Genomic DNA, 16,971 nt, shown 5'->3' with positions numbered 1-16,971 from the left:
ACAGATTTGGAACAACTTGAGGGTGATTAAGTAATGACAACATTTTTTGGGTGAACTATCCCTTTAAGGACTCGTCTGTGTTCGTGATGATTGTATGTCCCTTGGTGTACTTGTTTTTTTTTAAGCTCAGCTTGTTGTGTGTGATCTCAGCTCCCTGGCTTGGTAATTACTGTGGTGAGAAGGCGTCTGATAAGAACATGCATAATAGATATGGGAATCTTAGCAGTGATTGCGAGAGCTGGATGACCTGAAGGGTGACCTTTCCCCTGAATGCCAGAGCTGAATGATTGTAACAGGCAGCCGTGTGTGATGTCATAATGACACTTCCACCCTCAATGAGACAATCAACAATAGAATCTGGACCAGTGATCTCTGCCAGCACAATACAGGCTTTCATGAACATGTGTCTTAATGCTTTTGTGCTGTGTTCCCAAACTTGTCATGCGCAGTTTCTTTTGGGGGGCGAATCTTGATTTCAGACTCTCAAAAATACAGTAAAAACAGTAATATCGTGAAATACCATTACAATTTTCTATTTCAGGATATTTTCAAATATAATTTATTCCTATGATAGCAAAGCTGAATTTTCAGCATCATTACTCAGCGTCACATGATCCTTCAGAAATCAGTCTAATAGGATGATTTGCTGCTCAAGAAACATTTCTTATTATTGTCAATGTTGGAAACAGTTGTAATGCTTCATATTTTGGTGGAGACCATCATGATACTTTTTTCAGCATTTGTTGATGAATAGAAAGCTCAAAAGAACACTGACCCCAAACTTTTGAAAGCTAAGAGTATGTGATAGGCACAGTCTCAAATGAAATAAATTGGTTTGGACCCTGACTATTTTCATTTTATTTGAGAGCAGTTTTTGTGAACCATTATCTTATAGTGTATTATCAATTTAAAGGGCCAAAATGTTATTTTAAAAGTGGGGATGCACCGATATGAAAATTTTGGCCAATAGCGATAACCGATAATTCTTTATATTTGAAAGCCGATAAATGATATATTGGCCGATAAATGTAAATCCAAATTTTTATATAATTTTAACCTGATTAGAAAAACAAAAGTCTCACCATTAAAAGCCATGTTCCAAGCACACAATTATAATGATTTATATAGCCTATATGACAGACTTGTGCTGCACATGTTGCACTGAACCGTATTTTCCTTTTTTTGAAGTGATTCCAATCATATTTCAATCATTTGAAAACCATCATGGCGAACAGTGCTTCTGAAGTGTCTCAGCTGAAGGAAATAATCCATTATTTATCGGCTTTAATATATCGTCCGAATTTTCCAATCGGGCCGATAACGATAACATTAAAAATGAACATATCGTGCATCCCTAGTTAAAAGAATCCCCCCCCCCCAAAAAAAAAAAAAAATTTCACCATAGTTGACTCATGTCATTCGAAATCTGCATGACTTTCTTCTGCAAAACACAGAAAAAATTTTGAAGAATGTTAGGCCCCCATTGACTCATTATATTGTGACCTTCAGCCTCCACCGTCAATTTTCAAGTTTTTCGTGCTAGTTAAAATGGTTTGACTTTTGAACATGTATGTCCCTTTTCTTGGAAAGGTTGAAAACATACTGAGAAAACATGGTGTGAGTGTGAGTGCAAACCCAAATTTTGATACTTTTTGACCAGACAGAACTTACTGACCTGGAAAACTAAATCAAAACGTGTTTGTATTATAACGTGCAATATTCAAATAAAACATTATTTATTGGTGTAAAGGCCCTTTCACACCGGATGCGTAACGAAAAAGCGAAACGAAAAAGCGAATAGTTCGTGTGCGAATAGTTCGCATCAAAACCATTCACATCAGCCGCGACGCGAATTTGCGACGTCTGTGACGTTCAGAGAGCTTCAACATTCCAAAACTTTCGCGCGAATCGCGCCGACAGCTGAGAAAACATGGACACTTCATCATCATCATCATCATCATCATCCAGTCATAGTCATAGCATCCAGTGAAGACGAGCTTTTCATTTTATTTAAAAGACAGAAAAGGTTTTGGGTGCACCCAATCTTACAGAACAGAAAGTCTGAAGGGGAGTATGCTTATGTGCAGTTTTTTTTTTTTTTTTGCGTCTTCAACAGTGCGTTTTGTAATGTAACTACACATTACATGTAACACACGAAGTAAGTTAAAAATCATTCGACTAGAAATATCACACAAAGAATGTATAGTATAGCCTACTAAAAGCAGCCCTAAATAGTCTCACTGCATTTTGTTACGTGTTCAAAGTAAACACGGTCTCTGTCTCTATCTTTGACGATAATAGTGTTAGCTTTCTATCCCAAATGTAGTTTGGCCTGCTAGCCTACACAGCACAGGACTATCACACAACACACTCACAGTCGTGATAACCGGTTGGTTGGCAATGCTACGCCACACATTGTCTTTCAAATCGTTGTCCTTGTAGTATGTGAATTGGCTGAAGCCTATTCTGTCGCCGCAAAAGTAAAAAAAAAAATCGACATCGAAGCGAAAAAAATAAAAGTCGTTTTTTCGCCTCAGCACATTCGCGTTCGGTGTGGAAGCGCTCATTACACAAACAGCTGATCAAAAAATAAACCCATCGCGCGAATTATTCGTGCGTCAAAATCGCGTCCAGTGTGAAAGGGCCTTAAAGAACAACACTTACTTGAAATTACACTTACACAATTTAATGCATCCTTCCCGATTAAAATAATGAATAACTTACTGCCTCCACTATCAGTGTCAGTATCTACTGAGCAGGATGACCTATGAATGCTCATATAAATGAGATGTGATGTAAACTAAATTGCTAAAATTGAGCAAACTCTTCGTTTTTACACTATTTCATTGATTTTCTTTGAAAACCATGCTTATGTTCTGTTCACTGTCCATCAATGCCAGTAATCTCAAAATGCCAAATATTAGCAGATCAACCAGCCTCACCGATATCAGGCTACCATTAGTTAACCGGATCATTTGGGGGATCAGTCTGTCGACGGAATAAATTAGAAATCTGTTTGTTCCATCTTTAATTTCAAGTATATCTGTTTAATCATTAATGACACAGCAGCTTCCTGGAAGTGGATTTATTCTGAAGGTCTGCTGCTGAGTCGATGTTAGTTAGATGTGTACAGAATGTCTTCCAGGTCTGGTCAGTGATGGAGTGATATGAGGCTAATAATGCTGAATGACCAGAGAGAGAGAGAGCAAACATTACATTACCTGACTGATTTATGTCCACACTCATCAAACGTGATGTTTTTCTGTGTAAGAGGGCCATCCGAGTACATCTGAGGAGCCAAAACTGATTTTTCATTTGCGATGATAAGCATGTGTTATTTTTGGCCTGTTATGTTGATCGCTGACTGTTAATGCACTTGATTGGCTCAGAATGTGTGTTTTGAAGTCTAATCAAGTGATTAATTCATCTGTTTTTTGGTTTGTTTGTCCTATTAATTTGCCACGCTGCTCATGTGCTTTTCTACTTCATAAAAATAAGTTGTTTTATGAAAGCCTAAAAACAAAACCGAGTTTTATGCAGTAGTGAAATGGACTGTTTTGCTGTTTGGCTTTTTTTTTAGGATCACATGGGCGCTTGTATTCCTCAGATAACGTTAAGGATCAATTAGCCTACTTCAGCAACTTCTACTTCATGTTATATAATCAATGTATGAAGGCTTTTAATAAAACCGAAAGTTTTTCCCTAAAGGTTTTTCCCTTTGGCTTTTAGTCTCAATTGACAAATGAAATGGCTGTTGTGGAGCAAAAATAGAGAACTAGAATTGCAGTGCTTGAAAGATTTGTTTTCATTGAGACAGATCTTGCCAAATATGGAAGCTCTCTGGGTGAAATAAGTTGACACCAAGGTTTTTTAGTGAAAAACAATCCTGAGTTACTGTTAAAATTAGTCTTAATTCAATAAGAGCACAAACGAATGGTAATGAAATGGTAATAACTGCTATGAAGCCACACACACACACGCACTCATGTCATCATTAATATTCAGATTTATTCATGGTATTCATGATATTCTCAGTGCTCATTGGTCTTTAGTAGTTTGACCTCTCCGTGACCTTTTCCATTCCTCAGTGGCTTGTGATGTAACATAACTGACTCCTCTTTCCTGACCATCTCCAATACTTTCATTCTCATGTGCATCATTTATGAGGTGGGGTAAAGGTAAACCTAATTCAGATAAAGTGCTGAGGAAATGGATTTCAGCTCCTTGATGCATATTAAAGGATATGTATTATGAAACATACTTGATTGAGATAATACCGATTTATTATGAGCTATTTTGTGTAGACTATATAGTCTTGTTAGAGACTGCCTGGATAGGGTGAAAAATACAATATATATATATATATATATATATATATATATAAATTGTTTTTTAAAGCATTTATCATTCTATATACATACATATATATATATATATATATATATATATATATATATATATATATATATATATTTCACATTTAGCAAAAAAAAATTTTTACAATAAAATAATGCCAAATTTACCTAAATAAATTCTCTTTTATATACATTTTTATTAACATTAAAATAAAAATGTAATCCTGACTATAAATATAAATGTTCGAGACTTGTATGTAGATTTAGTATTTATATTTATTTGAGTATTCATATAAAATTTAGGGAACAATGAATGTAAATAAATTCAAAAACATTTTGTAAAGTGCTTATTTTATTTTACTTTAAAAAAATATTTCTTTTTAAATCTGACAAAATGATAGATAACATTATATTATCTAACATTATATTTCAGGCAGTCAAAGACCAAAACCAGCTTGTTTCTTTTACACAAAAAGGCAATAAATTCCATTTTTGTATCTAAATCTTACATGATCTTACAGTCTTCCATTGTTTGTAACACGCTTTATTTGATATATTTTAAGCCCTCAGCTCATAGTGACATCTAGTGGGTAAAGTACGTTAGTGCACAGCTTCACCTCGTTTTCGTGAGAAATTAAATTAGATCCTCGTTCCAAGCCTTTGAGCACAGCAATCTTTCTCAATAACCTGTCGTCTGTGTTTCAGATCACTCCAGCTGCTGGTCTTGTGTCGATTTTAAAGAGAAGAGTGTCTCTGGAAGGAGCCAACAGCTCTCCCCCTGCTGCCTCTAAACCCGTCCCCAAAAGGAAGGTCCGTTTCCGAGAACCTGACGAAGGCCTGGACCACGGTGAGAACCAGTATTGTTTTCTGAAATCTCATTTTTGCAGTATTCACATTGATCATGTTCTGATTCTCTATTGATTTGCCTGATATGCAGATGAGGTAGGCGGGGACTCCTGGCTCCTCCTCCTCTTGTTGTGCTTGGCTACCGTGGTGATCAGTGTGGGCGGGACTGCGCTCTACTGCACTTTCGGAGACGCCCAGTCCAGTGTGTGCACGGACTTTTCCCACAACATGGACTTCTACATCGGACGGGTGCAGAGGGGAATGGACGAGCTCAAACACTGGCTGTCCCCGAGCTCATAGCAGGAGTCATTTTCTGCCTCCGTGATCTTCGATGCTGAGAAATCCTCATAAACAGGCCTTTGCTGGGTCACACTGACGCAGGGGCCCGTCTGTGAGGTCCTAAAGGGGACGTCCGGCCCCTGGAAGACACCGGAAACCACTTTGGCCAGTTTTCGACTCAAGTAGCCCACTGTTTACTGCCATCAACTGAACCTCATATGAAGAGACTTCGTTTTTTAAAGTCTTAAATCTCAAATCTTAATATTTGGTTGTCTTATATTCGTTCAGAAAGTTGAATGACCACCGTAGTACTGAAGATATAATAATGGACATATCCATCTGTAGCCTGGACGTAGCATTCTCCTGTGATGGGCTTGGATGGTTTTGTTTATAAAAATGTTAATAGGGACAGGAAAGCAATACATGTATATTGAGGAATTATAGATGCTGTATATAGATACAGACAAATCCCAGTGACTATAGTTTCCCATTAATTATTATTGCAAAGCAAAGAGAATTGTCTGGTAGATTTGGCAATAATTTGATAATTATTAACACAACATTGATATTAATTATTTAATATATATTTATTATTAATTAAAAATGGATATAGATCTTCTTTAATTCAGTCTTATACTTGAAACTAGCAGTGTCAAACACAAACCCTCAGACTGAATTTACTTTGCATTTATTTTTATATTTTTACTAAATTGCTTGAATTCACACTTCTTTTACTCAGTTAGATGGCAGATCATTTTTAATCTTCTTCATTTGTAATACAAGAGTCCACACTAGAGCTGCACGATTCTGGATAAACTGGAAATCAGCATTTTTAAAAAAAAATAGAGATTGTTATTCTCCTACGATTCTGAAAATACAACTAAAGGTTCTGACAAAAAGTCAATTGATGTTATCTATTTAAATATATTTTATCATTTTATTTTTTTTAAATCAGCTTGAATGAACGATTCACTCACTCAAAGACTTCACTGATTTCATTACAGAATGAATCAGCATTTTTTAACAAATCTCTTGAATGAATGATTCATTGTCTCACTCATAAAGACTCATTATTGGATGAATCAGCGTTTTTGAACGAATCTCTTCAATGAATGATTCAGTGACTCACTCATAAAGACTCATTATTGGATGAATCAACGTTTTTGAACAAATCTCTTGAATGAATGATTCAGTGACTCACTCTTAATAAAGATATCACTTGTTTAATAGAATCAGCATTTTTAACGAATCTGTTGAAAGAGTGGTCCATTAATTCAAGAGATTGTTATATAGACATATTTATATATAAATAAATGTGTATATATATGTATACATTTATAGTCTTTTAAGAATAAGATTGCTTGGGTGTTTGACTCGAGATCGCGATCTTTTAACGATTAATCATGCAGCTCTAGTCCACACATAAACTTTTTGAGTTATTTTTCTTTTTAAAGTCGACATGAAGCAAATATTAAGGTATTCAGGGGGGGCTTCTTGAACAAGAAAGATTTTAGGGCGGGGCTTGATTTTGCTCATTGGGAATTGATTTGATCGTTGGATCATTGTGGTTTGCTATTGGTTAATCTCATGTGAGTGACAGGTTGCCCCGCCCTCACGTCAGTAAACACATCACCAGAGAAGAGAAGAGATGTCACTGAAAGAGGGAGGGGAAGTTATTTTGATTAAAGATTATGAAGGCACATGACTTTATTTATAATAAATACTGCAAAATTCCATAAAACAACAAACAAGAATTGTCATTTTGATTTCATGGTGACTTTAAAAAGAGCCAAATCTATTAAGTATTTCATTTTCCCCATAGAATTGGTAACTATGGTAACTAGGATTTGTTTTCCCCTACACTAGGTCTCCAGTACATGACTGTATTTACCAATGGAAAGTTTTTAAGATGAAATTGGTACTAGAACAAGAATGTCATAAGATTTTAATATCATTTGCTCAGGCATGTCTATTGGTAATAATCTTAACAGTTATTGTAATCATGGTATTCAAATACTTAGTTTTTGTTAATTCATGTTTCTTCTTATTTGGTTATTGTCATAAGTGCATCTTGTGTTTATTCTACCGAATCTGTGTCTTGAACATTTTCCTTTTGCGGCACGGTCTTACTATGGTAATGTCTGCAGTTAATGAAGTAAAAGTAACGTGTAGTTTGCTGTGCTCTGCTCAAGTGCGTGAAAGTACTTGGCGGGAACTGTAAAACTTTTATTTTGTGTTGTCTGTTTTTCTTTTTTTATTTGTGTGTTGTCTGGCTGGTTCAGATGACCATTGAATGTCTTTATTGTGTGAGTTTTCAGTATTTATTTAAAGCAAAACAAAGTCTTTTAGAATCACACGTTCTGCTGCATGCACTCTCTTATACTGTCTGTACAGAGACCATTGGAAACTATATTTAATATAAACTCTTAATTTCGATTTTGTGTATATATCATGTGACGATTGCTGTATTTCCTAATTGTATGGTTCAAATCTGTTTAGTTATTGTCTTGGGAGAAAATTTTAAAGGAAAATGCAATGAGATGTCTTCGACCAAACATACATGGTGAATAAATCTTATTGTTGGGACTGATGCATCTTTGTATTGTTTGAATGAAGTTTAAAAGTTTTTAAATTCGTATTATGTATTAATCATTAAAATCAAGATTAAATTAAAAGGAGCATTCCTTAATACACATTCCTGGTAAAAAAAAAAATCATGATATTTTATCGAAATATAATACCTTGCTCCATTTCTGAAATGACTTTGTTTTTCAGCTTACATCATCAAGCTCTCTCCTCCAACCACTTGTAATAGACGACATTTCACAATTCAGTCAATTCCAGATCAATAAAATTACCATTTTCTCATAGGATATCCTGGCAAAATGTCACATGGCAGAAGAAAATGGGTTTCCGAATAATAGTTTTATTATGCTGACTAAATTATCTATCTGCATGCCAAAGTTTGCAAGTAATTTATGTAAAAATGAACAATTAAAAATAGTAGATATATTCATTTACATATATTGTGTGTGTATTAATTATATATTTCATTCATGTAACTATGAATATATATATATATATTTATATATTTAAAAATGCACTAATATGTAAAAAATAATAAATCGTTGTGAACACATTACAGAATCTTCTTATCCAAAATCTGTTCCGCCCACTACCCGAGTAGACCAATCAGAAACGAGGAGATGTGACGTATTGCACGGTAGTGTTCTAGAAGTTTGTATGCGTATCATCGACGCAATTCATATTCCGTCAATACAAGGTATCTTTACTTGATTTATGCGGATTTTTTTGTGGTCACAACACCTTATGCATAATTATTTAAGGCAGTCTCGCCTGGGTATCCATCTTCCTCCCTTATTTGATCGATTATTTCAGAGGGTGCGCAAACAGAGCTGCGCATTGATGATCCTCTTCATTGAACTTCATGTTGAAGGCTGACGCCTACGGAAGTAACGTTAGCTCCAGTCGCCCAACTGTCAACTGTCAGGTGGTCCTCGCGCTGGTCTCACTCTGTCTCTTCCAGTATCCCAGTCTGTCTCTTCCAGTATCCCAGTCTGTCTCTTCCAGCTATGGCGTCGTTCAGCACCTCATCCAGCAGACCCTACCACATCATCATCTTCGGAGCCTCGGGTTTCACGGGACAGTTTGTGGTGGAGGAGGTGGCCCGCACCGCATCCGAGGGTCCCAAGGGGAATTTGAAATGGGCCGTAGCCGGCAGGAACAGAGCCAAGCTGGAGCAAGTTCTTGAGCAGGCCGCCGGAGTTCTCGGTGGGTGAAGCAGACTCTGTATTTGATTGAATTTAGTGAACTAATAAAACTGTAATATGCTTGAACCCTAGAAATCACCAGGTCCGCAAAAATACCTTAGTGCTTAGTGTTACAGTAATTTATAGCTCTTTAAAATCATAATGAATAGGAATCTTTCAAACTATTTCTGAAACTTTTTTGTCTGGTTTCATTGTTGGATGAACTGTGCTGTAGGAACAGCTAACTTAGGCTACTATAAAAACTAGGGACTAACGTTATGGTATTTAAGCCAAAACTTTGGTTGTCATGGTAATTTCATGGTAATCTACTGGTAATTCATGAGTCAAATATAGTCTCATTGTTTATTTTATTTTTTTTGAGCTGTGTATGCATTGATTTGTATTAATTTTACATTTACCCAAAATTAGTTCTAATAATACAATTAGGCCCACTAGAACTAAATAAATAAATGGTAATTAAAAATGAAGAAGAAAAAAAACACACCCCAGAGATATTTACTCATGTTTTGCATCTTTTTTTTTAAATGTACAGGATTGTTGAGCAGATTGAGTTAGCGAGAATATCTGCAGTAACAAATTGTGTTATCCATTTAGCAGAAGTACAAGAGGAAACATTCTAGACTGTAAGCGCTGCAAACTTGGCAAAGATGTCAAAGTGTTAGAAGGGTTGCAATGACCCAACTATATTGGATTGGACTTGACTTTGACCCACACCGTGGCATTCGCCAGTGAACTGATTTTCTTAAATGGTTGAGACTTTTCTGCTTTGACAAATACATTCCTTCTTGTTTAGCTTGGATAATGCACATGCGTTTTGCTGGACAATAGGCCCTTTGGTCACGGTGGTCTTTTGGGATGGTTTAATTAATCCTGAACAGCTGATGGAAAATTATATTCCAGTGACATATTCCATGCCTTTAATCATGTAGCTTTGAATGGATTGGCTCAAACAGAACATTTGCTCAGAGTTATATTTAGATTTCACGAAGAATGAATGTAGGATGACCGGACACTAAATAACGACACGGCTATTAAGGATTTTTATGGTCAAGGTTACTTTACAAACTGAATTATGTATGATACTGAATTTAGCCTAGACTGTTTTGCATCTATGGCAGTACATTATATCATCATTATATCATAAACATGAATACTTTATTGTCAATTTGCATTAAATATGACATATAACCCAGCACTCTTTGCATAATTACAGTGTATGTCATGTTTAAAATGTTTGTTCTCAGGTAAGCCGGAGCTGAAGTCTGAGGTAGATGTCCTCATCGCGGATGTCAGCGATGCCGACTCATTGGCTGCCATGTGCAAACAGGGAGTCATTGTGCTCAGCTGTGTGGGGCCTGTAAGTACGCAGACTGTAGGAGACAGAATCACTTATCTATGGGCAACAATATATATGATTGGCTGTCAAACATCGAGCTATATTTCTAATTGAATTTTAAGGCCTCATGTTTACCCAGATTGCTACATCAGACTGATAACTCGCCGATATTGAGAGACTATATGCGGTTTTGCAATACTGTCCTTTAAAAAGAGATAAATACGTTTGTACATTGAACCTCAGATGATCTCCCTCAGTTTTCTTTAAATACATTTGTCTAAAAATAGTAAGGATGTCTAAAAGAGTATGGATTGTTTTGTTTTGTTTTCTCAGATATTTTTAGACAATAGTATACATATTGTATAAAATAAATGTTCATTTACTCTACCATTCAAAAGTTCGGAGTCTGTAAGTCTCTTATGCTCACAAAGCCTGCATCTAGTTGATAAAAAAAAATGCAGTAAAAACAGTAATATTGTGAAATATTATTACAATTTAAAATAATGTTTTTCTTTTTTAATGTTCTTTAAAATATAATTTATTCATGTGATGGCAAAGCTGAATTTTCAGCATCATATCTCCAGTCTTCAGTGTCACATGATCCTTCAGAAATCATTTTAATATTTTTCTAATAATTCAACGGCCCGTCTTCAATTATTTCTTAAATATTTATACTGTGTACATATTGTTGTATTAAATATATATATATATATATATATATATATATATATATATATATATATATATAAATGTATACTGTGTATATATACTGATATTTACTCATAACTTTTTTGTATGTTTTTCTACAGTATCGATTTTTTGGTGATCCTGTGGTCAAAACTTGTGTGGAGAACGGAGCACACTGCATTGATATCTCTGGAGAACCACAGGTGCTTTTCCTGACACTTATGACACTTGACTTGACTTTGAACACTTGTTCCTATTTCATTATCACATTTACAATAAATCCATAAACTTGATCATAACAATATTAAAGTCAAGCATTCACAACCCATTTTACTTCTATAATGTGACGTTTTCCTCAATGAAACATAATAAGCAACGACATTAAGAGGGTTTGGTGGCTTCTGCCGAAAAAGTAATTTTGCTTCAGATGGGTATCAAGCAAATTGGGTCTATTTTGATTTCCTGTTGATCTCAAAATTCAGAGATATGTGTGTATGTTGTATTTTCCGTAGTTCCTGGAGAGTATGCAGCTAAACTACCATGGCCAGGCTGCTGAAAAGGGCGTCTACATTGTGGGAAGCTGTGGTTTTGACTCCATTCCTGCAGACATGGGCGTCATCTACACCAGGGACCAGTTTAAAGGTATGTTTGTCATGTAATTATTGCATCATATTATGTTAAAAGATATTAAACTATACCAAATTATATAATATTTTTAAATACTAATATTTTAGTAATATTAATATTCTGTTGTTTTCATTACCAGGGACAATAACAGCTATTGAGAGCTTTTTGACTGCAAATGCAGGGCCTGAGGTTGGTGCATTAAACTTAAAACATATTAAGAATTAAAGCTGTGAACATTGGAATTGTCTGTTTTTTAAAAGGCCTTTGTGTTTAAGTCTCAGCTGACCCACATTCTCGTGTGTCCGCAGGGAGGCAGCATCCATGATGGCACCTGGCAGTCGGCCATCTATGGCTTTGCTGACGGCCCCAAGTTGCGAAGCCTCAGGAAGAAGTTTAATCACAAGCCTCTTCCTGTGGTTGGGGCAAAAATTAAAAAGAGGTGTGTACAACAGCAAGCAGACCCAGACAGCAACATAGTGTCGGCCAAGATCCGGCCCACATCCGGTACGTGTGGATTCCACGTGTACCAGATGTGGGCCGACACTATAGAGCTGGTAAGTCCCGCCCCTTCCGTAAAACCCCACTGAACCTCTAGGTTGAAAAATTGTCAATGCAAGTGAATGGGAGAAAATAATTATTTTCTGGTCCCGACTCCCGTTTGAATTTTGCCATGAATGTGAACATATGTTGTCTGTGAATTTTTTATATAATTTTGCATGTTACGAGTTTGACAGTATATGGTATGATTCTTCGGCTAGCAGTTGTGGAAAAGACATAACGAGAAAGACTACATGTCGCCTATGTGACGTCACCCCATAAAGTTGACTTGCCCTTGGTTTTCGCCAACCTCAACGATTTTGTCCTCTCCCTGAAAGAAGGCGGTGAAGTGCACCAAAGACACAGCCATGTTTAGCGGGATCCGTGAGCTAGTGTCCGTGTGCTAGTGGTGTTGACGTTTCAAACGCGTCGAGAGTTGTAGTCCACAAAGTGCTCTCACACAAAGTCTAACCGTATCAAACTTCTACCCGCTAAATTGTAGCATTCTTCACGCGAAAGATTATATAAAAAATTCACAGACAACATATGTTCACATTCATGGCAAAATTCAAACGGGATCAGAAAATAATTATTTTCTCCCATTCACTTGCATTGACGATTTTTCAACCTAGAGGTCCAGCGGGGTTATCTGAAGGGGCGGGACTTACCAGCTCTATAGGGGATTTTTATAGGAACTAGTGAGCAGGGCGGTTTCCCCGAGAACTAATGGTTCTCCTAGGAATGTTTTCCTGGTTGCATTCGCACCGCCAGTAGGAACTCTGAAGTGACATAAGGTGCGCTCGTTGTGATTTTTTTTTTGTGATTCGATTAACGAATGCCGTGTGTTTGATGTCCAGTGTTGCTAGCTGAGCAGAAATACATAATCATGTTTCGTTTGGTCCCCTCAAAGTTGCGTTGGATTTTCTGCTCGGCGTAAAGGTTAAGAGGTCCATCTATCACTGTTTTCCATGTTCGTGGAGTTCTAGAGTAAATATTTAGGCTATAATCTGTGTGTTTACATAGCTTTTTTAAAAATGTCGGGTGCTGGTGTTTCGCGTGTGTTCGGCCAATCAGCGAACACACTAACGTCACAGAGCTTCTATGGTACTGGTTTAGACTCTACTCTGAAGTAGGAGCTAAGTTAGTTCCTCCAAAAGGAGTTCCTAGAACTTAAATCGTTCCTAGTTCCTGCATAAATCATGCCAAAATCCGGGAACTTCCGCCAATAGTGCGAAAGCCTCTTATGTTGCTGTCTGGGGAATTTGGATCTTATCTGCAGTATTTCAAAAAGCCCATTTATAATGTTAGGATTTTTTTCTATTATCGTAATTTATATTATTTGATAATATAATCAAATAATCCCTCTCTGACCGTTACAATGAAACAGCCTGTTTATGTCACTGTACCTTTAAGACCTCTGTATGTGCACTACCGTTCAAAAGTTTGGGATTGGTATGAAGTCTCTTTTGCTTTTGATTGTTTGATCAAAAATACAGTTAAAACAGTAATATTGTAAAATAGTGCAATATTACAATTTAAAATAACTGTCTTCTATTTTAATATGGTTTAAAATGTAATTTATTCCTGTGGTGAGGAAGTTACATTTTCAGCAGCCATCACTCCAGTCTTCAGTGTCATGATGATGATGATGTTGAAAACAGTTGTGCTGCTTAATATTTGTGTGAAAATCATTTTATATATATTTATATATATATTCAGCACAACTAACTTATATATATATAATGCTTTACTGTCACTTTTGATCAATTTAATGCATTCTTTCTGAATAAAACCTATCAATAAAAAATAAAAATAAAGATCTTACTGACCCCAAATTTTGTAATTGTTGTGTAAATGACCTGTTTATAATTGGCCTGTTATGGTTGAGTATCAGCACAGTGTTGTTCATCAAATGGACACAAATGTGTCTGTTATCAACAAAAACTGAATTTCTATCTCTACAGGGGCGCGCTGTTTTATAGTAATGAAATACAGCAATATGCACTTCCCTTCATGGGTTCCGACCCATCAGTGGTGAAAAGGACCCAGCGTTACTTACATGAAGAACTCAATGAGTCTCCTGTAAGTTATAAAACTATTTAATATTGCTTTCATTAATTGAAATAAATAACTATTACATGTACTAAAATGACTTCAACAACAAAATGACTGCAACAAAAATAAAGCAGTTATTCATAAATTCATATATTTCTTTTTCAATAGTCTTTTCTAAGTCAGTTTAATTTAAAATGACCTGCATTGTGAAAAATATCACAAGTTTTGTATGTACTGACACATTTTGTACAGGTTCAGTATGGGGCGTATGTTGGTGTCGGCGGTATTTCCAACATTTTTAAGCTTGTCTTCGCTGGATTGATGTTCTGGTTCCTTGTAAAGTTCAGCTTTGGCAAAAATCTCCTCATTAAGGTAAAACATCATTTTGTGAAAGCCATATATTGCTGAAATATTGCATTTAATTCAATGACTACATTGCAGATCATGTGTTTCCTAATCAATGATATACTTTGCAGTTTCCAGAGTTTTTCTCATTTGGCTTCTTCTCCAAAGATGGTCCAACTAGAAAACAGGTTTTACACCCATATCTTCATCTAGTCTGTCAGCTAGAATCTTAATGATTACATGGACAGCTTCATTTAAATGTGATGTCTGCAGATGGAGGGCTCCTCTTTCCGTTTCATCTTTTTTGGAGAGGGTTACACTGAAGATCAGGACCTCACCGAGGGCAAACCCAACGGCAAGATCCGCACTGTGGTTAAAGGACCAGGTATGCATATTAACATCAGCCTCATATTAGTGCACATGAAAAGCTGCATCTGTATATTTCTCATATCCCTTTTTTGTGTGTGGTGTTTTCCAGAGGCAGGATATGTCGCCACACCAATCGCTATGGTTCAAGCGGCCATTACCATGTTGAACGAATCAGATTCTCTTCCAAAAACGTGGGTTCTGCAAACTTATCCAGTCACTGTCATATATCTTCAAAGCTAAACCTAAATAAGCAGTTGGTATTATTAAGTGTCACGTCCTGAATGTATGTTATTGGGTTTACTGTCCACAGCGGCGGCGTGTACACTCCGGGAGCGACGTTCGCCAAGACCACCCTCATCGAACGCCTCAACAAACACGGCATTCAGTTCTCCGTGCTTTAAGTCCCTTCTTCTGAAGCACTTATTAATTTTCTTGCTTGAGCGTTGAGAAATCTTGTTGCTATTTGAAGCTTCCTCGGCTGTCTTACAGTGTTGCTGTTTTCCGGTTTGGTGTACTGGCTTGCGCACAGTAGACTGGGATGAGTTTACTAGCATGCACTCTGCTCAAATGGCTGAGAAATTTGAACTACAAGTGTGGCACAAACACTCTTGAAATTCCTCCATTTTATCACGTGTTTCAGTTTGAAAGTTTGGAATTTGAATTTTGTTCCAAGGTTTTTTTTTTTTTTTTTATCACTAACAGAAACGCGGATTCTCACAGATGACAGACATCTCTGAAAACATATTTAAAGCACACCCAGAGTTGAGAGAAAATATAGTTTAAGCTAAAGAATAAGTTTTTGTTATTGTCATGAGTTGTTATATTTGTGAATCCTATTACTAGAACAGGACAGTTAAACTAATACAAGAAATGAGAGAACATGTTTTAGAGACCAATGAATCTGTGAGTTGTCTGAAAGATTGCAGAATGCTGTTCTGGCTTGTTTCTAACTAAATAAAGTACATATCAAATCGTATTTTGGGGTGAAAGTATTTAAGAGCTATGTCTATGTAGGCCTATGTCACACTTCCTGCTTCCGGAACGCGGAGTAGGGATTCAGAACTTCCGGTCAACAGTATTTCTCCATAATGATAGATTATCAGCCATAATGTTTAAACCATCCGAGGTAGACTGACCAGGAGCTATGAGGTTGTGAAACAAAGTTTTTTGCTCCTGTAGAAGCTATAAGTTCGTATGAAATCAACCTTGTTTTAAGAAAAAAACATGTTTTATCCGCGATCTTATGAAAAAAAACTACACTACCCACAATCCTAAGCGTAGCAGCAACGTCTGCTGATTGGTCCAACTCGCTGTTACCATAGAAACGTTTACCTACCGGCGAACGGCCCGCCGCTGTTGTTGTAGTGTACCGGGTTGCTCTGCGTCAGGACGTAGACAGCCGTAACTCAGCTTTCACGCTTTTCCACTTGAGAGTTTTCATTTACCATCCGAACCACATCGTCATATGTGACTTCAGGCAGGTTGCGGAAAGATTTGGTCCAGCGGTATCTATCGGACTCCGCCATTGTAAAGAGCTAACCGGAAGAGCCGTATCCCTACTAAAAGACGTACTTCCGGTCTTCAATTTTTTCGTGATATAGGCCTGTACAAGCTTATATAATAGTCAATGCGGTGCGTTTTGGTTGTACGCATTGTGACATTTTAGCTGTATTTAGCCGTTTAAAATTCCAAATGCACCCTTAAGACAAAATCAGCATGAATCATTAAAATTGCAAGCAAATAT

The 16,971-nt window shown here is 36.5% G+C and overlaps 2 protein-coding genes across 2 annotated transcripts in view; both read left to right on the top strand.

The window, feature by feature from the left end:
- cnsta (consortin, connexin sorting protein a) overlaps positions 1-5,740 on the top strand; it is a 31,611-nt gene extending 25,871 nt beyond the window's left edge. The window contains exons 10-11 of the mRNA XM_081348008.1: positions 5,061-5,202; positions 5,293-5,740. Coding sequence (XP_081204134.1) covers positions 5,061-5,202; positions 5,293-5,501 — 351 coding nt within the window. The 3' untranslated portion in view covers positions 5,502-5,740. The remainder of the gene's footprint in view (positions 1-5,060; positions 5,203-5,292) is intronic.
- Positions 5,741-8,674: 2,934 nt separating this feature from the next.
- LOC308707795 (saccharopine dehydrogenase-like oxidoreductase) lies at positions 8,675-16,960 on the top strand. The gene is made up of 12 exons (XM_081394458.1): positions 8,675-9,272; positions 10,516-10,628; positions 11,417-11,497; positions 11,807-11,936; positions 12,061-12,110; positions 12,230-12,360; positions 14,423-14,540; positions 14,766-14,885; positions 14,990-15,046; positions 15,132-15,243; positions 15,337-15,418; positions 15,538-16,960. The coding sequence occupies exons 1-12, from the start codon at positions 9,074-9,076 to the stop codon at positions 15,626-15,628; spliced, it is 1,284 nt and encodes a 427-aa protein (XP_081250584.1). The 5' UTR covers positions 8,675-9,073; the 3' UTR covers positions 15,629-16,960.
- Positions 16,961-16,971: the final 11 nt, after the last annotated feature.

Source organism: Scardinius erythrophthalmus (assembly GCF_964197995.2).
Source record: "Scardinius erythrophthalmus genome assembly, chromosome: 19".
Lineage (NCBI taxonomy): Eukaryota > Metazoa > Chordata > Actinopteri > Cypriniformes > Leuciscidae > Scardinius > Scardinius erythrophthalmus.
This window is presented reverse-complemented; position numbering and strand designations above follow the sequence as displayed.

Excerpts from the sequence above, each read along its gene's own strand:
- LOC308707795 (XM_081394458.1), top strand. The coding sequence starts at position 9,074 with ATGGCGTCGTTCAGCACCTCATCCAGCAGACCCTACCACATCATCATC. Across the intron at positions 12,111-12,229 it reads CTGCAAATGCAGGGCCTGAG|GGAGGCAGCATCCATGATGG; the intron begins GTTGGTGCATTA and ends GTGTGTCCGCAG. Across the intron at positions 15,244-15,336 it reads CACTGTGGTTAAAGGACCAG|AGGCAGGATATGTCGCCACA; the intron begins GTATGCATATTA and ends GGTGTTTTCCAG.